The 26,386-nt window shown below is 38.3% G+C and overlaps 1 protein-coding gene across 13 annotated transcripts in view; it reads right to left on the reverse strand.

Moving 5' to 3' along the window:
• Positions 1-15,072: 15,072 nt before the first annotated feature.
• Positions 15,073-26,386, reverse strand: part of GTDC1 (glycosyltransferase like domain containing 1) — a 429,626-nt gene continuing 418,312 nt past the window's right edge. For 11 of the 13 annotated variants that reach the window (XM_070389962.1, XM_070389968.1, XM_070389890.1 and 8 more), the window contains 3 exons: positions 23,213-23,283; positions 22,419-22,510; positions 15,073-17,440 (listed from right to left, as the gene is read on the reverse strand). In XM_070389962.1, the coding sequence (XP_070246063.1) occupies positions 17,357-17,440; positions 22,419-22,510; positions 23,213-23,283 (247 nt within the window). In that variant the 3' untranslated portion in view covers positions 15,073-17,356. Of the gene's footprint in view, positions 17,441-21,807; positions 22,153-22,418; positions 22,511-23,212; positions 23,284-26,386 lie in introns of those variants that run through there. The other 2 variants (XM_070389941.1, XM_070389916.1) reach the window with 2 other exon arrangements.

The raw sequence follows: 26,386 nt of genomic DNA on the forward strand, positions 1-26,386 counted from the left end.
TCATTATGGCTCAGGGTTAGATCCTAACTGAACAGAAGTCATTTCCATCCCTGAAACCAGTTTATGCATATATGACACTGTGAGATGTGTGGGGAATTCTTCTAATGGGTTTCTGAGAAAAGCTTTCCTTAATTGCAGAGAGAGACCCAGGTAAGAAAAAAAATCCCTTCTCCCATGTCTGGAAAGAGGGATGTGGAGAGGATGTGATGACTAGATTTCTGTAGCTTTCTTGTGAACATAAGAGGGACAGCCAATGAGAAGCTTACCTATCAAGATGAAAGAGTGGAATGATAAAAGACACTCTACATCCACAATTCTTGCTCCCAAAATGGTAATTTTCTCAGAGCAACTTACTTGAGCCAGGTTTTTCTGTTTTTCTGCAACTGACAAACTCCCAGGGATAGAGAATCATATTAAAGGGAGGCTGGACATTGGCTTGGGATTGGTTGGAGCCCCAGAAGCTATGGAGGTTAGGAAGCAGAACCCAACAAGAGCTACCTTTTGGTGAAAACAGCCAGGTTGGGTATGTACTAGGTCAGATGGACTAGAATTCCAGCATTGTCTTTTTGTTCCTCTATTCAAGACAACATCCAATTCCCGCGCCTGATTATATTCAGTAAGAAAGAATCAACTCCTCAAACAGGATTTTAGATTCCAAGAGAAGGTTAGGTAGATGTTGAGCAGCCAAAAATGTCAAGTGTCTACAACATCAACAAATTAAAACTTCTTGTATTATGGGTTTTCTTATTTTTTTTAGTATTCATTCTCAGGGGCTTCCATTTCTCCTAATCATTAGAGTCCTTATTTCCTGCTTCCATATCATTCTACACATCTTTATTTTAAATCACACCTTCTGCACTGTTACTCCTGTCTGCCTTGTCTATGCCTTCATTCCCCAAATGTGGAAATAAATCAAGTCAGTTCTTTGTCTCAAAATTTCAGTGGAGTTTTGAAGTTACAGATGGAGATTACATTGATGTATAAGCTGAGAACCGAGTGTAATATACCCCTCTACAAAAAAAAAAAAAAAAATTTATAATCAACTATATCCCACCATGAGGAATTTGTTGCTGGATATGTTATCTTTAGGTTCTAGTGTATTCCTATCTTAAGACTATATTCTTTTCCTCTCTACCATTTTTTTTTTCAATTTCCCCAAGTTCCTTTAATTTCATAAACAGAATATGTCTCCATCTTGTACTCAAAATCAAGCTTGTAGTCTCTCTCTCTCTCTATATATATCCAAGAGCTCATTAAACAGCTTTTCAATGGTTTATCTACCTCAGATTTGTATCCTTTAAAACACAAAGCACTGGGATGGCTTTGGAATTAGTTTTTCATTTATAGAATACAAATTTTAGGAAGTGTTTCTCTCCTTACTAATCTCTGTAAGCAGAAAGGGAGTAATTTAAAGATTTCTCCTTCTCAATTGCACAGAAAAACCTGCAGAGAGGAGCTGGTTTTGTTTTTTATCCTTTTCTTTTTTTTCTTCCCCATCCTTCTTCAACTTCTCCTCCTTTTCTGTCTTCTCTCCACCCAATACAAGTACTGTCATTTTAACTTATTCTTATGCCCACAATTTAAATGAAGAACAAAGTGTGAAATCCAGCCTAAAGGAAAAGGGGGAAACGGCACCTTGTCATATGAGCACTAGTCACAACTCTGCAATGTACTAGCAGTATGATTTTGAGATGCTTCTTCTGAAGTTTGGAACTAAAGCTATGGTTTACCTATATCATAAGGATATTAGCAAGACTAAATGAGATGATGGATGAAAAAGTGCATCCTCAACTATCAAGAACTACCCAAATGTAACAGAATGAATACCAGATGGTGGAGTCCATCACAGAAAGCCCATGAGAACAAAGCTGCGGACTATGTGTGAGACAAGGACTTCCTAGGTGGTGCTAGTGGTAAAGAATCTGCCTTCCAATGCCGGAGACATAAGAGACTCAGATTTGACCCTTGGGTCTGGAAAATCCCCCGGAGAAGGGCATGGCAACCCACTCCAGTATTCTTGCCTGGAGAATCCCATGGACAGAGGAGCCTGCTGGGCTGCAAGTCCATTGAGTCGCACAGAGGTGGAGACCACTGAAGCGACTTCACACACAACACACATGTGATAAAAGGCAGGCGCTCAATCAAAGAGCAGAGAACCTCAGCACTGAGACTTTGGGGTGCCAAGATCAGAGTGAGGCCAAAAACAAGATTTGACTCGAGATGAAGAGCTACTAGAATCCTTTTATTTCTTTTGCACAAACAGATTTGATCTCTGAGGTTGCTTCAGGTCCAAACTTAAAAGAAATCTCACTCTGCTCTTTCTCCTTTAAGGATGAAGGAGCAAAGAGTTAATTACCTTGTTATATTCATCTCTCTTCCAAACTTTCCACATGGGCTTTTTTCTTAATTAGCCATCATATGAAACTAGAAGAATATTTATTATTTATTGTGTGTATTAAATTTTATGTCTTTTCTTCTTAACTTCTAAAATGGGTGAATTTACTACTTTTCATATTTTTCTCCTAAAAAAGAAATGTTTTTGGTTGTTGTTATTGTAGCTTTTATTGTTTGTTTAGTTGTAGTCCTCTTGTGACTTTTCTTTGGGTCAGTAATTCTTCATAAGGACAAAATTCTTTTCTTCATAAATGAGAAAAAGCTTCTGGTGTATTTTAGATTAATTGGAAGATGCAAATAGTTTCCCATACGTTTTTCTTATTCTTAATGCTTTTCGTTTTATCATTTACCCAATTTATATATGATACCTATAAATGTCCACTGAGTATTGGTTAAGTTATATGGCTTAAATTCAAGGCTCTGTAGTAACTTATTAAAGTATATTTTATAAAGTGATTTTGGTCATCAAGATAATATTACTATACAACGACTCATGTGCATATGTGGTTCATTGCCATGGTACTAAGTCAGCTCTAAAGGGAACATGAAATGTACACCTATATGCCAATTTCAGAATCAATTATATATCTGCTGCAATTCATTAGACTTAGGGATTCCAAATGGTTTATACACTTCAAGGCTTGCTTAACTGGTTAAGAATATAACTGCTAGCCAAGGTACTAAGGAGTAAAGTGTGTCTCAATAATTCCTCCATTTAAAATCTTCTTTATTTTTACCCCTACAGTAGGTAACATATAATAATACATTATACATAGTCTTGTTTATTTTGTGTATGTAAAATGCTTTGAAAGCTTCGTCCCCACCTCCTTGTGTGCATATGGATGTTTAATGTAACATTCTTCAGAATGTTATGCTCAAAGGAATTCCCTGGTGATTCAGTGTTTAGGACTCTGTGCTCTCACTACCAAGGGCTGGAGTTCAGTTCCTGGTCTGGGAACTAAGATCCCACAAGCTGAGTGGCACGGCAAAAAAAAAGTTAGGCATGAATGGAAAAACTGGTCCACAAGTATCAATCAAGATTCACTTAAGAGTTTCCCTTAGCTGTTTAATATCTCAGTGAATGATGATGATTTTAATGAGTGTCTTATGTTGGTCAAAGCAATTTTGAAAGCTGTTTGATAAGCTTCTTTTATCCCAGTTACAGTTTTTGCTTCTCTCATCTGTCTTCCTCTCCACTTTCTTCAATTTCTTTCCTCTGTATCCCTCACATTTCATTTTGTTTTTATATTCTTTTGTACTCTTTGTACACTTAAGCAATTATTTAGGAAAAAAAGAGTCTGGCATTTTCCTATTGTAACTCAAAGGAAACCAAGCTTGAGCATATCTTTATGACAGAAAGACCCAGTAGGTTCATTGTGGGGTGGAAAATCTGACCAGAAAGGAAAAAAAAATCCCAGATTTAAAAAATGTAACAATTAGATTTTTTTAAATGTATATATAGTGCAGTTTGTTTACTCAGAAAAAAGGACTCTTAATATTCTTAATTATGTGTAAGTAAATAATCTAGATTGATAGAATTTTAGATGAAGCTGCTAAAGCTAAAATGCTTAAGAAAACAGATATTGCTAAATGGAAAAGGAGGTACTGTACACAGCACGCGTTGAAAACTCAGCTAAGTAAAGTACCGATAACACCCCTAGGTAATTGGGAGAGTGTTTTCATATTTCTGCATGTGTTTGTCTATAAAAGCATTTCAAGGTGTAGCTTTCTACTGATTCAACCTTGCTAAAAAAATTAATCAAGGAACCATCATTTGCTAATCACTGTTTTTTAATCACATTTTCCAAATCTTTTTCAGGAAATGTGTGTTTTCAGTTTCTCCTTCTTGAGAAAGCTACCCCCTGACATGAGACTGACCCTAAAGCCACCTCTGGACTTCAACACCATGTCTGCCCTGAAAAGAAGCCTCAGTTGCTGAATTTTTCCAGTTTGCAAAGAAAGGAACTCTGTACTAAACTTGAGTTTGTAACTTAAAAATAAAACCCCAAACCTGCCCATCTACTGCAAATAAATGTACTCCCTTTGTTTCATGGTATGCAATTAGATGCATTTGAAATAAAAGGTAAGTTAAATCAGAAATCTTGGAGACAAGCATGTACTATTTTAAAACAGGGAATGTCAAATGTTGTTTTTCAATGCAGTACCAAGGGGTATTTCACAGGTAATTTCTCAGGGCTGATGCTAGCTAATTATTAGCTACCGTACCCTGCCTCCCATTCTAAGTGAATATCTCCTGGCAGAAAGACACAGCTAGGAGTGTTTTGTTTCATTTGTCCTTGGAGTTTTTATCAGCATCAAGAAGGTGGACTGAGCCAAAGTTAGAAGAATTCTGGAGCTAAGCAAAAAGCGACACATTTAACAGCCCCCATTAATTGGGGCTGTTACATGATTAATTTGAGAAAAACAGAAAAGACCGATTTCTTTACAACTCACAGTTGGATGCAATGCACTAAAAGTAATCCTGTAAATTACATTTTAAATCTTCAACATATTCCAAGCAGATAAAATAGTGGCATGATTGACCAAACTCCTTTAAAAAGTACACATATTACGATGCATCATAGTTATAAACAGATGGTATTTGGCCTCCTTCCTATTCTCAACATTTGGAATTTCTAAACTATGTGAATTAAACAATAATATTTTATAAACATACAAGGGATTTTGCTCACTGCTTTGTTAACATAGAAATTATACAATGCTGACATTTATTTAAATTTTAAAAAGTAAACAACAGTGTGCATTGAAATAAAGCAAACTAAAATCAACACAGAGAAGTATGTTCTGTGTGCATATTACCTACAATGGCACTGGCCTTTTTAAGGGAAGACATACTGGGTTGAAGAACAAATGGTGGCTTAGATGGGACTAATACTTTATACTCCAAAGGTTCATTTAACACCTCTCTGTAAACAAGGGATATTTATACCATAATTGGCTATTTGACCATCACTGTTCATTTACAATGTAACCTGCTATTATGGAGTTAAAAGACGTTCCCCTTCATTGGCTCATCAGTTCTCACAGTAGTCAAAGTGTACTCACAGTTTTAAAAGCACTTCCACAAACAGGGATCATTCTGACACTTGTACTCTGAATGAGAAACATTATCATTATATCAATAAGTAGGTATTTTTTCCTTTGAAGGATATTATTGCCAGAAAGAAAAGGAAATGTATCCGATCTCAGTGTCATTTCCTGAGATTCCTTTCTAAAATTACAACTTTAACCCTTTGGCCACATTTTGGAAAGGAGATCCATCTGGTTGATGCACAAAATAGAAGGCACTCGGTTTTCAAACATTCTTCTCAGATATGCAAAGTTGTGTAGTGATGAATAAATAATGAATCAGATATTTCAATCCATTTTATGATTTTTGAAAGCCCTGATTATCACTGTTTACAGACTCCATTGTCTCTATGTACTTCCCAAATGTTCTTGCTCTGCCTTTCAAGGATGAGCTTGGGTTGGCCACCCTCTCCTACCTCGGTTTACTCCTAGACTGCTCTTTCTCACATTTTAAACATTTTAAATCAGCCAACCTCTATCTTCAAGTCTACAATTTGAGGAATATTTCAAACCAGATGGGGTAATATCTTGAGCTATGGATGCCAGTGATGGTCACCAACACTCCAGCTAAGGTTTCTTATCTTTGGTCACTGCAGTGCACCACTTTGGCCTACAATCTCTATAGGTGGGAAACAAAGAGGAAAGTATGCCACAGTCTGCTGCTGCTGCTAAGTCACTTCAGTCGTGTCTGACTCTGTGCGACCCCATAGATGGCAGCCCACCAGGCTCCGCCGTCCCTGGGATTCTCCAGGCAAGAACACTGGAGTGGGTTGCCACTGCCTTCTCCAGTGCATGAAAGTGAAAAGTGAAAGTGAAGTCGCTCAGTCGTGTCCGACTCTTAGCGACCCCATGGACTGCAGCCTACCAGGCTCCTCTGCCCGTGGGATTTTCCAGGCAAGGGTACTGGAGTGGGGTGCCATTGCCTTCTCCGATGCTATACACCCTAGATGGTCAGAAAAGCAAAGGGGCCTGCTGAAACCACAAACAAGGCGCATTTTTCTCTGACACACACAGTCTTAAATGTGTACACACAAATAAATACCTAATGACAAATAGTAATACTAGAGGGAAGGAGGTCCTTTTAAAAATAAAGACGCCTACAAATGATATTTAACGTTTTCCCAAGTTTTTTGGAAATCAACGCGATGCTTCTAAATATTCTTCTACCTAAACACTGCTTAACTTCTCTGTCGCCCCCCCCCCCGCTCTCTTTGCTCCACCTAAATAACCAATTGGTAGTCAGGAGGAGAAAGTTTGCAATCTAGAACACAGGTATGAAGTGAAAGGGAAAGCAACCTTAGGGCTGGCAGTGGGATTAAAATCACAAGTCTGAATATGTGAGAGAGTTGAAGAGGAGTGTTTTAACATTAATAGCCAGAATCTTTGCCTGGAGAGTTGCAGTGCCCATCCCTACTCCCTTCTCTGTTTTTGCTTAAGTTAAAATTTTTTAAAAGGACAGAGAGAGAGAAATCATTCTCTTTGCTTTCGCTTCATCTTCATTAGATTCTCTCCCTGAGATTTGATACTGGCCGACTCAAGGCACCAGGTTCAGTAAAATACTGAGAAGAATTCTGCCCGTTAGGGCTGCGCCGCCTTCCCGGTGGTGCGGAAGGGGACCGGTCAGCCCGGCACGAAGCAGCAGGGCAGACCTGGGCCACCCGCCACGTGTGCGTGTGTCAGCATGTGACCGTCGGTGCGCGCGTGCCAGGGAGCGTGCCCGCGTGTGTGCGTGACAGTGTGCGCGACAGTGTGCGCGTGTCGGGCTGTGCGCGCGTTGGCGTGCGCGTGCCGGCGCGGCTCTGCCCGGAGTCCGCGCAAGAGTGAGCGGGAGCGCGGCGGTCGCTCGGGGCTCGCTCCGTCCGGTCGCCTGGGACGCTTCCAGCGGCTTCGCGGCTCCTCTGGCTCTCGGTGCTGGGCTCAAGCGCTGCCGAGGGGACTCGGTTAGGACTCTGCGCCCTCGACGTCCTACTGTGCCCCGTTTTCTCGCGCCCGGAGAGGTGTCGAACTACCTCCAGACGCTTTGGACGGGACCCAACGGGGCATCGAGGGCGAGCGCCGCCTCGAACCGGAGCTCGGGCACATCCGCCTGGGGGAGAAGGTGCGCGGCGAGCACCCGGAGGCCCCGGACCCTCCCAACCCTTCTCGGTTTCGGAGGCTCCGGCACGCTGTCCTCCCGACGCTGGGCGCAGGCTCGTCGGAGGCTTGGGGCTGGCGCCCGGGCGCGCGCTTTTGGGCAGGCCAGCGCTGCGTAAGGCCGAGGCCCGCACGCTCCGCCGCCACCCCTCTGCTCACGGCCCAGTCGGGCCACGCCAGCCCCTACCCTGCGGCGCAGGGCTAGACCTGACCGAGGGCGGAAGATCTGAGAGGAAGGGAGGGAAGGAGCAAAGAAGTAGCCGGCCCCAGACAAGGAATCCTTAATTACAGATTAAAAGGCAAGCAAAACCGTACACATTTTCCATGTGTCAGCTGACTGCCACGACAAAAGGAAATACAGAATGCTGGGTGGGGTCGGGGTGCGGGGGGGTGGGGGGGGAATGCCTCTTCTCATCGTTCTCGCCCCACACCCCTTTTTTAACAGGGCAAATGTAAAATAACATCAGGCAGTGGATGACTCTGGGTAGGTGGTGCCTGGGGCCGGATCGCAGCTGCTCACTCCTCGTGTAGGAGGACCGTTTGCTGATGCACCCAGAGGTCCTGAGACCCTCTATATATTAAAAAAAAAAAAAGACTAGAAATACTCCGTTAGAGTACATTTCGTTTCCTAAAAACGTTTTAAAACACATTTTTAAGTTTTAATATTTGACGGTTAAAGTAACAGGCATGCATACACGTGCACGTTTTGTTTCGCAATTTTATAGATGAAGTTTTTTTTTTTTTCCCCTTTGCCTGGCATCACAGGATTAGAAATCCAGGAGCAAAGTTGAGCCCATAGAAAGGGAACTTAGCTGCAAGCACCAGAGAGCACAAGGTTCTCGATGGTTCTGGACTCTGGAGGAAAAAGGAGAGATGTATGCGTTGATACCTTTTCTCTTATTATGATCGCAAAACAATCTCTACCATGTTTCCTGGGATTTAAGATGCCGCTTCAACTCCGTGACGTCCTAAATCCTTCACTTAGGGTAGGGTGGTGTTCAGAAGCCAAATCCCACTCTGTGACCATCACACATCTCTAGTTCTAGGCCCTCAATTTTTAACACTGAAACTAAAGGGATGACCTTTGAGGATCACCCCGAGCCACCAGGCATTGCACTTTTCCGTATTTTATTCCTCTTGTTGCGGAGTCAGCTTGAGAAATAAAGGTATTTGACTCTGTTTGTTAGTAATCGGTTTACTGAGAAAAATGATGCAGCAGGTTGGAGGCAGTAAGACCACCTTGCTTAGTCATGTTACCAGCCTTCCTCTGTGTAGGTATTCTCCTGTATTTTATTTGTAATTTTTCCACCAGTGCCATTTTCCTTACAGCATTAAAAAAAAAATTCAAAGTGCTTTTTCATGTGATTCCAGTTAAGTGATTTGCCCACACCCCAAATAATGCTATTTGCATTCAAGATTAATAGCTGCATATCAGTAATTCTTAAATACCTCCTGATCCATATTTTCACTTTAAATGATTCCGTTATTGGCCAGACAAACGCCTGAACCAGTAAGTTCGTGGACTGGTTGCCAGCCAAATGACAGAAGCATTCCACTCAGGGAACGCGATTAAATTTCTGCTGTCCTCGCTTCTACTGCGGAAGGTAGAGAGCCTTCCTTCCTTATTTGCCACTTTTCCCAGAAGTGGCAGTAGATGAGCAGATTAATAAATTGCTGTAAATCACAGTAGGTTCCAAGCCTCCCCCACCCTTTGATACATATTTGGGAAAATCTTTAAACTCTACTCTGAAGCATCCAGTCTTGATTTAGCCACATGCACTCCACATTTTGACTTTCTCTTTCAGCAAAATAAATAAGGTGAAAGAGCAAATTAAGAGTTTTTTTTTTCCTTATAGTTTCCCTGTGTTTGGGAGGATCACTCTGCTATCGTTGTTTTAGGCCAGTTTTGTTAGTTCGTGTTTTTACCACCCACCAAAAAACAGCACAGGATCAACTTTATATTAATAAATGATGTTCATGACTAGGTTTCTAAATGCCAGAGTTATGATTTATTATTTTTAATGGGTGGAGAAAGGAGAGCAGCAATAAAACCAGCCCCTAAGTCATTCAAAATCCTTGGCTTCACACTTCTGTTTGTTTTTTTTTTTTGCCTTTTAAATTTCATCTAAATTTCCTGTAAGTTCTATTATGGACTAATTTTTTTTTTTTTCCATTTACCTGTGTCCATAGCTTCAAACACTATGTTATTATAGTTAAATTTATGAAAAGCATTATGTTCCCCTTTTCTACTTTCTAAGTGTTTATAACTGTCTCTATTTATCCCCATCCCGCTAAGAATTTCACAATAAAATCCTGTACCAAATAAATTAAAATCTACATCTTCAGACACCCCAGGAAGAAGGCATTAATCCACTTAGTCAAATATCCAGACCTCCCCTCTCCATTGCAGCTCTTCTTAATGTAACATTTAGTAATTGCAGCTGGCTCCTTATCCTCGCCTCCCTCCCTTTCATTCTGAATCATATTGGCCTTGTTTAACCTTCATTTCCTTTCCTACCCCCCACATTTGTCCACGTACTTTTTCTTTGACCATGTTTGTCTTTCTTTTTGCTGCCTGGATTGAAAGCAATAAATAGAGCTTTCTAAGACCTTAATACTTTCTGTTAAAATCCCATTCTTCCTCCCTATCCCACTACTAATGCTTTGTACAATTTTTATGCATCCTTTGGTTGCGAAGTTACTGCTCTATATTTTTCTGATTGATCATTAAGTTATGCTGGCTTTTGAGAACTGCCTCCATAATCCTGAAGCAAAGGCTTTTTACTTGGCATGCTCTTTGCCTTTGGAATGCCTTTCCTGGCAAGGACAGGCATTTTGGTTTGACTATGATTCTTAAGTTACAATTCAAGTCTAATTTGTTCAGTTAGGTTTCTACTCGAAGCAGCTCTGTTTCTCACTGTTAAGTGCTCCATGAGGCTGCTTAGTTAAAGGGTGTGCTGTAAGCTCAAGATGTAATACACTTACATTGTACTTGATTATCAGTTTTCAAAGACAGCTGCATGCTTTGATATCTGTGTAAGGAAATATCAGAAGATAATATACCATTGGTATTTATTACTCTATAATTAAGGATGTGTCAGTGTTTCCCTTTAAAAAATGCTATTTTCAGAAATTCATATCTCAGGCATAAATTTCCCTATGAATTACAGTCTAATACTGTATTAGAAGTATCTTCTTTTAAAATTATTCCTCCTCTTCCTTTTCTTCCTGGGGAAGTAAGTTTCAGGATGTAATTTCTGGGTTATCTATTGGGGATGAGACGAAGCGGGCCCTTGCTGCACAATTAAAGGTGCTTCTGCACTGATGCCAGCTGCCCCCTCTGCCCTAGGCCCTTTGCACAGGGCGAGATCGTGGGGACTGCCTTCTGGATAGAGGGCCAGCCTATCTGTTTGATAGGTAGCGTCTACATGTATGATGTGAAAGGCAAAAAGACTCCGCTATTCAGAAACATCACAGGTACCAGAAGTCAGAGAGTTTAGGACCAGAAGTCAATTTTTTTGCATTCCTCTCCTTATGATTGCTTGGACTACAAGTATAACCAGGCCAGGCAGGAGGAACATGAAATTAATCTATAGCCAAGTACTAGCAACTTCTTTGTCTGTGTTTCTTCTGATAGTAAGAGGGGGAGGGAAGGGGGAAAAGATGGACAGATAGATATATTCCCCTTCACCTCCTTTAAGGAATGGTCTGCAGAAGGAAATGGCAGCCCACTCCAGTGTTCTGGCCTGGGAAATCCCATGGACAGTGGAACCTGGTGGGCTATAGTCCATGGAGTTGCAAGTGTCAGACATGACTTAGTGACTAAACCACCACCAAACTACTATACCACTTGACCAAATGAGTTGACCACAACCTCCTGAAAGAGACTGAAGTCTAGACCTGTGTCTACATGGGACCCAAAGCAACTCAGCCAGGACTCAGCCCTCAGTGTCCTCACATCTAAAATGGGGAGGTTACAAATGCTGTACCAGGAGGGCCAGGGAAGTTACATCATGTGTAAGTCCTACAGAGTGTTAAGACCACAGGGAGTGGCAAGGGCCTGGGATGGGATGTAGCAACCCAATGCTTCCCTACAGATATAGTAACAGTCATAATAAAAATACTTAAAATATGAGCAAAACCACAGGGTCTCTCTTGCCCCTTTTTCTACCAACTACGTGTGTGGGCCACCTCCTGCTGCCCTTTGCCTGGTGAGGGGAGAAATAATAGGGAACCAGAGGTCCCAGTGAGTCATCAACACTGAACTTGGTGCTTCCTGAAAGGCTGGAAGGTGACAATGACACTGTCCTATGCAGAGAAAGGCTTATACAAAGACACAAAACATCCTTCTGTTTCTATAAGGCAGTCTGGCTCCTACATAAGCCTTAACATGATGCCTTAATTTTCTCACTTGTGAAATGGTGATGGAAACATTACATTTTCAGATATAAAGGACTTCAAATTCCTTGAGAAAAGTGTTACGTAAGTATTTCCAGTAGGAATCCCATCTTCCAGCATTCCATCTTGGGTCTGCTATTTAAATGCAGTAACTAATACGACAGTACACATTTTAGATCATCTTCTGTGTGCCTGCATGCCAAGTCGCTTCATTCATGTCCAACTTCTGCAACCCTATGGGTTGTAGCCCGCCAGGCTCCTCTATCCATGGGATTCTCTAGGCAAGAATACTGGAGTGGGATGCCATGCTCTCCTCCAGGGAATCTTCACAACCCAGGGATCGAAGCTGCATCTCTTCCGACTCCTGCATTGCAGGTGGATTCTTTACCGCTGAGCCACCAGGGGAAGTACCAGATTATCTCTTAGGAAACATCAGTTCTTTGTATCTGTTTATGGGAACCACGAAGAACCTGTCCTAGGGTTGAAAGTCATTACCACAGAGATATGGGAGAAAAAGGAAATCACTAAGGTGGACTTCCCTGGTGGCTCAGATGGTAGAGCGTCTGCCTGCAATGCGGGAGACCCGGGTTCGATTCCTGGGTCGGGAAGATCCCCTGGAGAAGGAAATGGCAATCCACTCCAGGCACTCTTGCCTGGAAAATCCCATGGACAGAGGAGCCTGATAGGCTACAGTCCATGGGGTTGCAAAGAGTCAGACACAACTGAGTGACTCTACTTTCAAGGTGGTGCTAGGTGCTGGGAGGACCCCAGAAGGCACTGACCCCCAAATTCCAAATTAGAAAATGGGCCACAGGATGTGGGGATTCTGAAGTCATATGTAACTCACATGCAGCTAGGGCATCACAGATACTTGGAGGATTCCTTTTCATGGGATGACGACAATGAAAGCCTTTGTCTTAAAGAGGAAAGGGAACAGGTAACAATGCAGGAAGTGGGTAGAGCGGTTAGCAGCTCAGACAGCTCTGTGCCCTACCACAAAGCTCTGAATTTTTCAAGATAAAAAAGACCAGCTCATATAATAACTTCCTCCATCTTCCTCTCTTGACTCTTCAAAAAGGAGTTTCTGGAGCCCTAGTTTTCCATTTTCTATTTGTAACGCCACACACATTAGTCAGAAACGGTGATCATTAGCCCCAGGAAAAAGGAACCCACAGACAGTAAAGTTCAACTTCCTTCGTAGTATGGGTTGTTTCAGGGTCAAGGTTAAGAGCTTGGCTCCCAGTAAGCCAAGGAAAGTCTTCTCATGCAAAACTGGTGGTGCATTTCCACCACCACTGGTGGAAAAAAAGGGCAGTTTCTTTTACTGTTTAAAGGAAAATGGTTTTCTGACTCCATCCATCAACTGAGAAACGTTAAGAATGGCTTGGTAGCAGAGTATTACAGCTCCTATATTACACATGGTAACCCAAACATCTATAGCTCCTATCAAAAATGTAGATCCAGTAATAACATTTAAGACATACAAAAAGTCATAAAGGGTAGAAATAAGACTTTGTGTGCTATGACCCAGCTTAAGATACAGACCATTTCTTAAGGTACTGCACCTTTGCCAGTTATGTGTCTAATCTTCCTACCATCACTCCTCTGACTTAACCATAATTGTAAACTTGGCGCTAATTCCCAAGTTTTCTGTTATACTTTAAGCACACAGGTACATATCTTTGAGCATCCTGTAGAACTGTTTACATAGTTTAAAACCTTTCCCAATTACATCTTAATGAATAATTGTGAGGGGAGGGCAGGTTATCGCAGCACTGGTCGTTGTAAATCTCAATTCACATTTTAAAATGAAACTTGTTTTCCAGTTTTCCACAGAAACAGAAAGGCACTTAGGGTGACACCTGTCAATAGTCAATAGAAGAATAAAACTCATAGAATATGTCAACATTAAAAGACAGCATGGACTCTCATTTGAAAACTGATTCTCTCATCTGCAGAAAGTATCTTGAGACTGAAATGAAAAATTTTTTTGTGGCTCATAATATTTCTGGGTAGCAGATGCTTTCTCAAAAACAGATTTTACTTTTAAAAATATCAAATATAATTAACACCTTCAACATAAAACGAAATCTTTTCTTCCAGATGCATTTCAAGGTGTTGAAGTGAATTTGTGCAGCCCTCTATGGCTGAGTTTTCACTGCCTTATTGACTGTGCTGCCATCTTTATGTGGCAAGTTTGAAGAACTGAGAGCTGGAGCAGGACATTAAAAATTAACCATATCTGAAGGATGCTTGTTAAACCAGGTGCATTTGGGGAAAGGTCTTTTGATCTATTCCCGATTAACCTGGTATAAATAAGTATATTAAGAACTAGGTGCTCTTCTGTTTATTACAGAAACACCTTGCCAGAAACACAGGTTAGGTAAATTTGGGACAAGCATCCTGAACACTGTGTCAGGGTTGATAATGGGCAGACTTTTAAAGACATTTAAGATTAAAATTGGCTTAATGATTAATGTAAAAGAGAATAAAATGAACAGAATTGAACGTTTAAAAAAAAAAAAAATTTTCAACATCTATACTCAAAATAAGAAATAATGGGAGTGTCTGCTCTCTTTAGTGAAAGTGAAGAAAGCAAGGGGCTTCCCAGGTGGCGCTAGTGGTAAAGAACTCGCCAGCCAGTGCTGGAGACTTGAGAGAGGAGTGTTCAGTCCCTGCCTGGGTCGGGAAGATCCCCTGGAGGAGGACAAGGCAACCCACTGTAGTATTCTTGTCCAGAGAATCTCATGGGCAGAGGAGCCTAGAGGGCTACAGTCCATAGGGTTGCAGAGAGTTAGACAAGATTGAAGTGACTTAGCAACAGCACAGCACAGCGCAAGCAAAGCAGGAAGTAAAGAGTCAGCTTGTACTGTCGATTTTCCTTAACAAAATATGGGTTAACTGAATAACCCTCCATGCCACCATATCATGGGTGTTGAGAAGCACACAGGCACATACACACACATATACAGTTATCTTTTCATATGTTACAAATGATACATTTACAAGACTTTTCATTGCTTATTTGCACCAATACCAAATCCAACAGTATAGTTTTAAGAAATGACCACTTTATTGCAAATTTTTATTCCAGAAGTAATGCTGGCACAGCTAAAGCCAAAATTTGATTTGAGTTTATGGGTGTAGAAAAATATCTTTGTACACAGGTAACTTGCAATATTGTGTTTGCCAAAATCAGGCAAATATTTAAGTGTTTCAGATGCACTATCTGAATGGTAATTAATATTGTTTTCCCGTGAATTAAAAAAAAAGTATATATGGATAGTTACGCATATAATACACAATTCACTATGAAATGTGAGCTCATCATTTTCAGGATAGTAGGACATAATGAAATAAGCACTGTCTCTTGGCTGTGAGAGTATAATATTGTTTTGAGAGACGTCATCTATAACACAGCACCTTTCTAACTGAAGCATCCCTTTAGATGCTTAACCCTGCTCAGGAGAAGAGTCTAAAAAGCTCTTAGGCCCTTTTATATTAGCTTTTGCACTCAAAAGGAACATAACCGATAGATTCCAAGTTTCACAGTCTCAGACCAGAAGGGACTTCTCAAATAATTCTTGAGCCCTTTGTTTTATGGGCTAATTTGTCCAGTGCCTTCTCAGAACGGGAGGAGGACTCAAATCCAGTGCTGTGATGTCCATCATACATAGGGCTCTCACACTGATCAGGGAGGACTCTGTGCAGAGATAGAACCTGTTGTTTCTGCTTCTTACTCTCCCTGCTTTTAAAATCCTTGGCCTCCTGGGCCTTGAACTGCTGCTTTTCCTGATCTGCAAGACTGCCTCTATCTAGAGGGCTCTACCTTCATCTATTTCCTGCTTACACTTTTGCTACCTGTCAGATGGGTCCTACCAGACTTTTGAACCAGTGCCCCCTCTGTCTCAGATGACTGCTAGACAACTCAGTCCTTCTAAAAGCCAAGGAGCCAGGCTTGGCCCTTGTCTGCCCCCTTCCCCCTGGCTGCTCCTCACTTTGCAGCTTATAGAAGTTATTCATTTCAAAAGCTAGGAGAGTTACAATTTACCTGTCAGTAAACAGAAGATGGTTTATCAACAGACTTTACCTTAATGACTACAAATGTTTACCTCCTGCTTTCCAGAATGCAAAGAAAATCTTGGAAATGTCATAATATCTCACAAACATTTGCAAAACAGATCCTTGTTCATCGGGAAAAGAAACAATTGTATTCGTTGTCTCTGACACAAGGAAAGTGTTCAGAGAGAAACATACAGATAGATGTACACGCTTACATGGAAATGAGATGTGTTAATTAAAAATTGCAGTGGGCACTTTATTAAAAATTTATTTTACAATCTAGCCATTCAAAATATCTTGACATTAACAAATACACCAGCTTGACTATTGGAATCATAAGTGATTTATCTTGAGAAGATTATATTTGTAGCTGGATGCAAATATTTTTGACAAATATTTATATCAAAATTACTGGTTTTGTAAGAAGTATTTTTATTTCTCTATTTTTATGCCTGGAAAAGAATTAAAACAAGTATCTCTGTGTTCATTTTATGGGCGAGACGGCCCCGCTTAGTGTATTTCCCATGTTTGTCTGAATTACAGCTGTTTATCTTGCAACTTTCTTTAAGATAAATTAAATGCAAATGTAACTCTGTGAATCATGGGAATACCTGCCAGACTTCTTATTAATACCTTCACTTAAAACCCCGGTGCCAGGGAGTCATTAATTTGCTAAAAGAAAAGTGCTAGAGCAGCTCTTTGCCCACAAACAATTCCGAGATGGCTGCCCAATTAGTCAGTAGCATTCTGATCCTCCTTTCAGGCCCCGTGGCCCTCTGAGGACACAAGAAGGCTCTGATGATAACCTGGCAACCTAGGTAGAAACCCAGCCAAGTGAGAGCGTTTGAAGCTGCAGTTTGGCTGCCATCGTGTCGGCGAAAAGAAAGAATTCAGGCACCATGTCATCCAGTACAAAGGATAAAAACGGATTCAACCGGAAATTCAATGTGGCACCACATATGGGATACATGAGTGCGGTTATACAACAGGCCACATATTTTTTTTGAACAGTCTCCTCCATGTGATGCTGAGGACATGTGTAACCATCATAACGTCTCTAGGAATCTGTATTTAATTTGAGTTGGGGTGGTGGCAGGGATTGGAGATCTGAAGCCGCCACAGGTTTGTGGCAGATGGCTCTGTGTCAGCTATGACAAGCAGCCAGGCTCAGCTTCCTCTGCAGATTTTCTTTTCTCTCTGATCAGGTAAATATGGGCACACTCTGGAAAGTTCTACAGATTCTGCCTTAGGCTGCAAGTTTGTGACTTAGCCCCATCTGTCACAAATCTTCCCTAGGTTCTGCTGTAAGCAGAGACCTGAATTTACCATGTAGGGCTGCCCAAGAAAAAGGAGCCATTTCACCCTGTAAGGGGGAGGGAGAGAAGAAAAAGCAATGAAGAAGCATTAACGACTGAAAGACTAAAGCATGCTGAAAATTCATATTGTAAATTTGCATAACTTACGTCAATTAGATTTCAAAAAGCCACCAAGTAAATGGTTCTCAAGTTTCATCACCTCAGGAAATCCCAGTTTCTGATTGGCTTAAAGTGAACTATATTTTCAACCATTGTGGAAAGCTGCCCCCCCCAACTCCGCCTTTTTTTTTTTTTGCAATGGGTATATTCTACTGCACACAAATTTCCTGGTTTATGTTATGGATGACAGCTATCAGAAGTTTATCATCCAACTTTTAACTTTTCTAAACATAAGATAGACAACACTCTTAATACATGTTTTTTGTGAATGTGAATTTTACTTTTAAGTGGCGAAGGCACAAGAGAAATGCCATTACTATTACGTGGAATTTATAAAGCACTTCAAGTTTACAAACGGGTTATATTCATTATTTCATTATAGTAGGACCTCAGGGGGAAAATGCTATTAAGAATTAAGAAAAAAAGAATTCTTCCAAGTTTATAGATGAATCATATAGAGGCCAAGAAGTTCACCTAGAGCCAGGCTACAAATTAGTAGCAGAGAAAGAGAAGCAGCCAAAACCTCTAACTGATTTTAATCACCCTGAGTATATCTATTGTGCTAAAGATTTTTTGCTTGCATTTTACTTAGACAAATCAAAGGAAAACCAAGCCAAACAAAATCAAGGAAAGAAGTTAAGAAAGAGAGGGAAGAGTAACGGGGAGGGAGGGAGGGAGACTGAGACGGATCATTTGCCTTAGACTGTGCTCGTGCAATTGAGAGGTTTTTGAAGTTCTAAAAATGTCATGAGCTTTTAAGTTTTCATTTTTTAAGGAAAAAGTAATGACTTTGGAGGCGTGTTAATACTAGTGAGCACCACCTTATTCACATCTAGAGTATAAGCTCAAATTAAAAGGGGACTGTAAAGTGACCAGTCTCTTGAAGGAAACTTAAAGTGGCTCGGCTGTGGTTCGGGGAGATATAACCTGATATAATTAAGACGACCACAAATGGCTTTTCTGGGCTCTGAATCTGAACTGTAAGCTTAATCACTCTTTGGAATCACTTTTAGGCAGAAATCTGAAAATTATCCTTTCCTCCAAATAACAGCAGGTTATAAAGGTTTCTGGAACGTGAAAGAACTTGACGGGGGGGACAAAATAAAAATCAGCTGCTGCCATCTGAGAACCTAAACTACAGTTCACCCTTGTAAAGCAGAGGGAGGATGGCATCTCTCTCTCTTGTTTACACACAGAATATCACTCAATTTATTAATAAAAATAAATGAAAAATAGGGTGGGAATGAAAACCTACTGTTAGTCCTGGCAGTATATGTTTTATACAATGACCCCATTTGTACTTTTGTGCTATTTTCAATACTGGTAACAAGGTGGTGAACAGAAGTTTTCCTCTAAAGCATTTTAAAATCTAATGATCAAAGTCTCTCTAAAAGCAAAAAGTACTGATCTCAAGTAATTGTTGGCAATTTTCAGTAAGTAAATTCCCATTGTCAAAATGAGACCCCCCAAAATATAACTTCCCGGTATGAGACTTACTTGGGTTGTAAAAGGAAGCCCTATGTTACTGTTAGAAGTTAATCCTTGGTTGATTACTTTACGATTATTTCTAGAATCTTGTGTTCAAGAGTCATAAAAGAGCTCCCTATTACAGATGAAGTGAAACCTACTTTATCTCTGTGGCAAGTGTGTGGCTGCGGGGTGTAACCTACTTAGAAAGGGACGTGTCCTGTAAGTACAAGAAACCTGCAGTCCAGTGGCTGAGCCTCGTGGCAAACTTTTTAAGAAATGGCTTTAGATTTTTAAAAAATTCAGAACAGGGTTTTAAGTTTTAAAAATAATTAAGAAATGTGATTTCTGCATGCATTTCTCTAAATATCTTAAGTAAAATGTCTGTGTGAGAGGGAAGGGGAGCACACTTGCGTGCACACGAGGAATTTAAACATTTCAAGTCTGAAACCATTTCAGGTGAGAAGTCATGGGCATGGAGTTTTGTAGCAGAAAGAGTCACTTTAAGAAAAAAAGGTATCAAATTCTGTTTCTGCTTTTCAGTTACTAGCATTCTGTTTCAAATCCTGCTTCAAGTTATAGCCCCCAAACTCTCACTCATATTGAAAGTATAATGTCTCATGTGAGAAAAAAGCCAAGTGTTAGTAGCCTTATTCTAGTCATTAAATTTCTAAGTGTGAATCCATATGAAAAATCTTATCCTAAAGTGAACTCTACATGATAAGTAGTTGAGATGATTTTAAAATGTAAACTTTTAACAACAACAAAAAAGAGTAAGGTGTAAAAATGTGAAAGGAGCAAATTAAAGAATTCAGTGACTTTCTATCCTTTTAGATCTTAGAAGCATATGTTTTTAAAAGCAAAACAGCACTGTCCAATGGAATAAATTTAAAAAGAAAACCTCAATACTCTCTGTATAATATACATACAAGTCTCTTCCATTGCCTAAGAAAAGTACAAAGCTGCCTTGGGGAAAATAATTCTCTGCTATTTAGTGAGGGCAAATGTTACCTGAAATGTGAATATTTATAAAACGTAAGGTAAAAAAAAAATAGTGTAATGTATTAAATCTTAATGATAAAGTTATAGCTGGCATTCCTTTTCTGTTTTAGCTCTAAATCTTATTACAACCACCCAACTAGATCTGTGGTCCTTGTGATTTTTATCAGTTTGTCCTGGCAACTGCATTGTAAAGCTCTTGATTATTTCTAATTCCTGGGCTAACTTATTCATTTTTGAGATTAATTTTTGGATACATGTCATCAAGATCTAGAATGAGGATATATATCAATGTGTATAATAGATTCATAAGAAAAAAAAATCCATGTTAAAAGTACATAAAATAAATAATATATAGAAATTCTTATAAATGCTTATGCATAAAACACTAATTTCTTAAACTGACTTGGACCATGTTAGGATGCATGGACTAGTAATGTATGTAAACCACAGTAACATGAACAAACACTTAAGGTATTTGCTATATTTAAGCTATAGGAAGAACAATTTGGTATATTAATAGCATACCACTAGGTTGACATTGCTTCAGAGTTTTTCCAGAAGCTCTTGGAAAAAGAAATAATTAGAGCTATGGCAATAGCTATTTTAAAATATTTCAGTTGGAGATGTGTTTTTTATTGTAACTCTAAGCAACCTGTTGCAATAACTTTTGAAATGGTTAAAGATCAGGGATGATAATGCTACCTGGAAGCAAAATTAAAAATGGAAAATTCTGATGGTGGAAATACAATTTAAAATGCTTCACCATTCTCACCATGAGATAAAAACATTTTTCTCTCGGTTTTTTTTTTTTTGGTACCTCTGTGAGATGATGGGTGATAACTACAGCTTGTGGTGGTAATCATTAATCATTTCAAAACATATGTCCATCACTATTCTGCACACCTCACACTTATATAGTGCAGTCAATTATATCTCAATAAAACTGAAAAAAAATTGCCCAAAAATTCACTAGGAGGAAAAAAAAATCAATAATCCGATGGTAAACTCACTAAAAAATAGCTTTGTGTCATATGTAGAAGATGAACCTATTTGTATTAATACATATTATTCTATTTCTTCAATTTTATAATCTGTATATTTTGACAGTCTGTTATGTGGGAAACTATCAAATTAACATTTTACCCAAACAAGACCATGACTGAACTTTCAAAATGAGGAAATCTGGATGTAAACCTTGGAAGACTGTTTTCTTTTTGAAGCTTCCTACAGATACGATACAATCGTATTGACTGAAGGAGTAATACTGAAGCCTGGAATTGTTCAGTCAGCATTTTAAACTATTATGAGCTACCTTCTGAACCATTGCCAAGTTAATAGACAATGAAAGATAATGAGCTTGAAATTGGGTGTTAAATTGCATTTTTGGTTCTCTCCCTTTTTCTTGAAGTTTAACTGTTTCCTGCAGAAACAAAGTCATGTTTTGATGTATCACTATGTAAATATGTATGTATCTGAGGCCATGATAAGGGAAAGGAGAGGAAAAAAGGCAGCGGGCTGTATTTCATGTAGAAAGGATACATATTAACATAGGAAAATTAAAATATGCTGGATTAGAAAACTGCTAGATTGTAAAGTATACTGAATTTATGTAAAATGAAGATGCTACATTCAAAGAATATAAAAAGGTATATTACTCATGGCCTAGAGCCACCTTCACAACTCGTAAAGCAGATTTATCCCAGTTCAATTACTTGGACTTTTAGGAGAGTCTCTCTGTTGTTATTCCAACAATGTAAAATTCTTGATTCAAACAAGAGGAAAAAACATAACGAATGAAGGGACTGAATGATGATGCTATTTAAACTCTTTTCTTTTGCCTCTGTCATTCAGAGAGGAGACTGACAGTTGAATCCTAAACTAACTGAGGGTTTTTATGTAATTTTACTAGACAAAGGAAACATTTGATTCTCAAAATCATCTTTAAAGTATTTAAAAAATGAACACCAAATTTCACAAATGTCATTCACCTGAATTTTTGAGGACTGAAGATTTCATTACGATGGGAAGAAAGGCTTATCCTCATTAGTATAATTGTAGAATCTTTCCTTTTACTTCCTTTTAAACTAATGAGTTACATTAATCCAGGTTCATTTTTATAAGCCTCTTGGGGCTAAATGTAAAGGACAGTCATCTTAGAAAACAATAAATTAAAAAAAAAGCATGTACCATGCATTAAGTGCACGTATTTCATAAGACCTAGGTTAATACAACTGGCATCATCCAGTTTAATTAATCCTTGTTAGTGTAACAACTAATATCCCTCCCTAGCATGTTTCCTTTAAACATTAGTATGTTAATTAAATGTTTTTTTTTTTAGATTTTTCTTTGTACTTCAATATGGTATTTATACCACATAAATCTCTTCTCAATAACTACCTTATAGAGATGTTTTCTTGTAATATCTGGTCTCTTGCAGAAATTCTGGAGCCTTTTTGAAAGCTGTTCAGGTGTAGAATACAGATATTCAGCTGCAGGAAAAACAGATACATTTTTAATGAAACAAAAACCTCAAAGCACACACCCGATATTAGTCACTTTACTAATTAAAAATGCATATTGCTCTGTGCCGCCTCGTGTTTTACATTATTTAAGCATGATTTTATAAGGTTACCTCAGCTCACAAGGATGTTTAATGCTAAATAAGACTGTGTAGTTGTGCTGTTTAGACATCTCCTTTGGGTGATTAAAATACATTATTCTAATGTAACACAATGCATATGTGATATATTTAGTGATGAGAATTTTTTCAAAGAACAAGTACGATAGCCATACGTACTCTGTACAACAGTTGCATATTATTAACTAGTCAATTGTTGAAATAATTTGGTGTGACTTTCAGTCCTCAATTTTTCTCTGTGTATATCATTAAAAAAAATCTGTAAGCAATTGCAGCAACGCTGACCTGCTTATAAAAATCCATCATTATGGGATGTGTATGCTAACAATGAAGAATGCTATTTGAAAACTTGCTTTTTTGTTATCTTAAAAGAACAGATGGTAAATATAAGCTTACTCTAATGTATTAAAACACATAAAATTTTCCTTAACACTAACATGTTGACTTGCCAAATAAACAATTGCTCCTGCCTAAGTTTATTTTCAAACTTTCTAATTTAGCATGAATCATGTAGTAAATTTCAACAAAGACAAAAGTACATTAAAGCAGCTACCTGGAAATATTTCGGGATAAACCAAATCTTTGGGACAAAGTGGGTAACACCCACAATACACAGCTTCCAACCTAAAGAAAATTTAGAAAGAGGATAAAAATATATTAAAAAGACATTACCATTATAGCCAGAAAGTGGTTTTGTTTGCTAAGTTAACAGTATGAGCCCAGAGTTAGCTGGGATGAAAAACATGGTCGGCAGTACAATCCTAAAAGCCAAAGTTGCTCTTTTAAAAGATTTTATTGATCATATATGAATTTCATAGAACAGAACCAACAGCATATGTTTTGTTCACTGAATTAATCAAAGCGCAGCTCTGCATTTTTTTTGTTGTTTTTAAAATACTGTTTAACACATTTTATAATCAGCAGATAAACACATGTAACAACATGGTAAAGTATGGACAGCTTTTCTTAATAATGCTGCAAAGCCCCAGAATGTTCATTTTTCAAAATGTTTAAATAAAACAGCAAATACTTAACTTTAACACTCTAGACGTAGAAATCATCGAGGCACTTTTAAAAACATCAGAAAAAAAATTTACAATCTGTTGTGATGGGTCATTTTCATTTTAAGTTAAAGCTTCAAAATAGTTCGTTATTAGGCAGGATGTAAAACTATTTCCCTGTTTTACTGAAAAACTCTCATTAAGATTACCTTAATGAGTATTTTGCTTTCTGGACTGGGAAGTCAGCTCAGTTTCCATTTTATCCAAAAAAGAATACTCTTATTATTAAACAAAGAAACAAGAAAGTTTCACTCTGTGAGAGGATTTCCCTAAGGACCAACTACAGAAGTTTTTCTTCATGTCCTAGCAGTAAGGGTTAAGTAGAAGAAAGGTATTGCTCTTCAGTGCTTGTGTTAGTCCTGTATAATGGCTATTGATCTGACATATAATAAACCTTAAAGATACCACTGTAATTTCTGTTGGCTAGGAATTATGCAGTGAAATTCAAAACACTCTTTAAAATATGTTTATTTTATGAGAAACTTTGAATTGCATCCAAAATGTTGACCAAAGGCGGAATTTTATTTTGAACTGCAGATTTTTTTCAACCCAAGAATAGTTTGAAGTTATGTCAATGTTTACCTTGTTTATTTACAGTGACAAAGTACATGCAATTTAAGCTGTTTTTAAGTGGGTGATGTTTTCCCTATTTTATAACTGAAATTAGTTTAAATGAAAAGTATTTACTTTGAGCTGCAAAGTTTGGAAAAATACTGTGTTCAAAGTTCTGCTTGAGAACTGCTAGCAGTTTTAAGATAACACAGTGGAAAGGAATAGGTTCTAGTTACTAACGATTAATTTCAAACTCCAAACTACATCTAATATTTATTTTCTTTACATACATAGGGTATGTGTAAAAATTCTTATCGTAAGCACAGCTATAAACTGCACTGTGACTGCATTATAAAACATTCACAAAAGTTTTGAGCACATAAACTGGGGATATTCTTTATGAACCAAAAGAAAATATGCACTTTATCTGAAGACACTCAGTTTTAAAATGCTGTGCCAATTGAAAAGCAAATACATATGAACATTCTCTTATAATTACATAAAATCAAAAGAGTGAAGTCACAGGCATTTCAGAAAGTGCACATGTTATCTGCTTTTTAATAATGGATTTGAATTAGAGTGTTCTGTTCCCCGAAAGAAAACTGCAGGCCAAGTTACATTTTGAGTCATCGTATGAGCATGTACTTTGCCATTTCCAAAAAACCGCTGCTAATTAAAATACAGTGAGAGAGGAATGACATTATTTGATTTAGGAAGAAAAAATTTTCAAACTTAGGTTCCACCTTTTGTTTGTAAATTACCTTATTCATGGCTTTATTTCATCAATTAAAAATACAACAACTACTTTTGGGTATAATTTTGACTTCTAAAATATTATACCTTATTATACACATTATTTATATCAGGACTGTGTATTAAAATATATTACATTTGTCACAATATTTTAAAAGAAATTTATAAGATTCCTTCTCATAAGTTTCCCATATTTTGCCATTTTGAAGAAAATATCATCTCATGATAATAATACAATTATTCATCATTTCAATTCTTATGCACTACCAGTTAAATAATAAATAGGGTTCCAATTGATCTATTGTTAAAATGACTAGCAAATGACCTTTTTATTCCAATTAACAAATCATCTGCTAAATCTATGAATCTTAATATTCAGATCTATTCACTTCAATTCATACAATTTATCTGCAAATAGTTGTTGGGCTTTTGATTCTAAATATAATTAGCTGATAATTTTGCTTGGCTGAATTACTTTTCTGGAGGGCCTGCAAAGGCTCTCAGTCGCATTATCTAGCAATAATGAATCTGATAGGTGAAATTTTTTACTGTAATGAGGATGAGACACAGTTGTGACACCTGAGTCTACTAATAACAGAAGACTGCTAATTATCGACAGCACTTTTTTGTGTGATGCAAGGAGAAAAAAAATCCCTCATTATTAAAAAATAAAAAGTTACAATTATAAGTGACACCGGAGGAGAGTAAATAAAATGGAGTGATTAAAACATTGCTGCTTTAAGGGTGTTTTTAATTAAGTGGAAATGCTAATGTTGTCATACTTAGCAGATGGGATTAAAATTAGTTATTGTAAGTAACTCATATTTTATGTTATGGTTTCCACAGCATGTCTACAAGATCTAAGAAAGTGATACATTCCATAAGACATTTTAAAAATGAAATTCTCATACTCTTTACAACTCATAATAATGAACATCATGAATAAACTATTGAAAAAAATCCTGCCAAGGATTTTACCATAGTGACTTAACTAGCAAGGAATGTAGCCATAATGTACTGGACTGCTACAGTCTCACTGATGGTATGTCTTTTGCTTTGCTGATTGTTGCATTCCCTATTTCATTCACACTCAACAAAAACAAAAGTTTGGTACATGGGCATGTAGCCAACATCAAATGTGGTGTCAAGAAGGTAGGGCCTGGATACAAGGAAAGATCATGACCACCCACTAAGGTGATGTTCTAAACTAAAACAGAGGATGCATCATGTAACTGCAGATAAAAACCTAATTGCACACTTTCTCCTACTTTATTTGTGTAAAATTTTCCATCTGCTACATCTAAAGATGTCTAAACTGTTAGTATCAAACCTGCATTCAGCTGCCAGCTGTGCACATTAAG

The sequence above is a fragment of the Bos mutus genome, chromosome 2 (assembly GCF_027580195.1).
Source record: "Bos mutus isolate GX-2022 chromosome 2, NWIPB_WYAK_1.1, whole genome shotgun sequence".
Classification (NCBI taxonomy): domain Eukaryota; kingdom Metazoa; phylum Chordata; class Mammalia; order Artiodactyla; family Bovidae; genus Bos; species Bos mutus.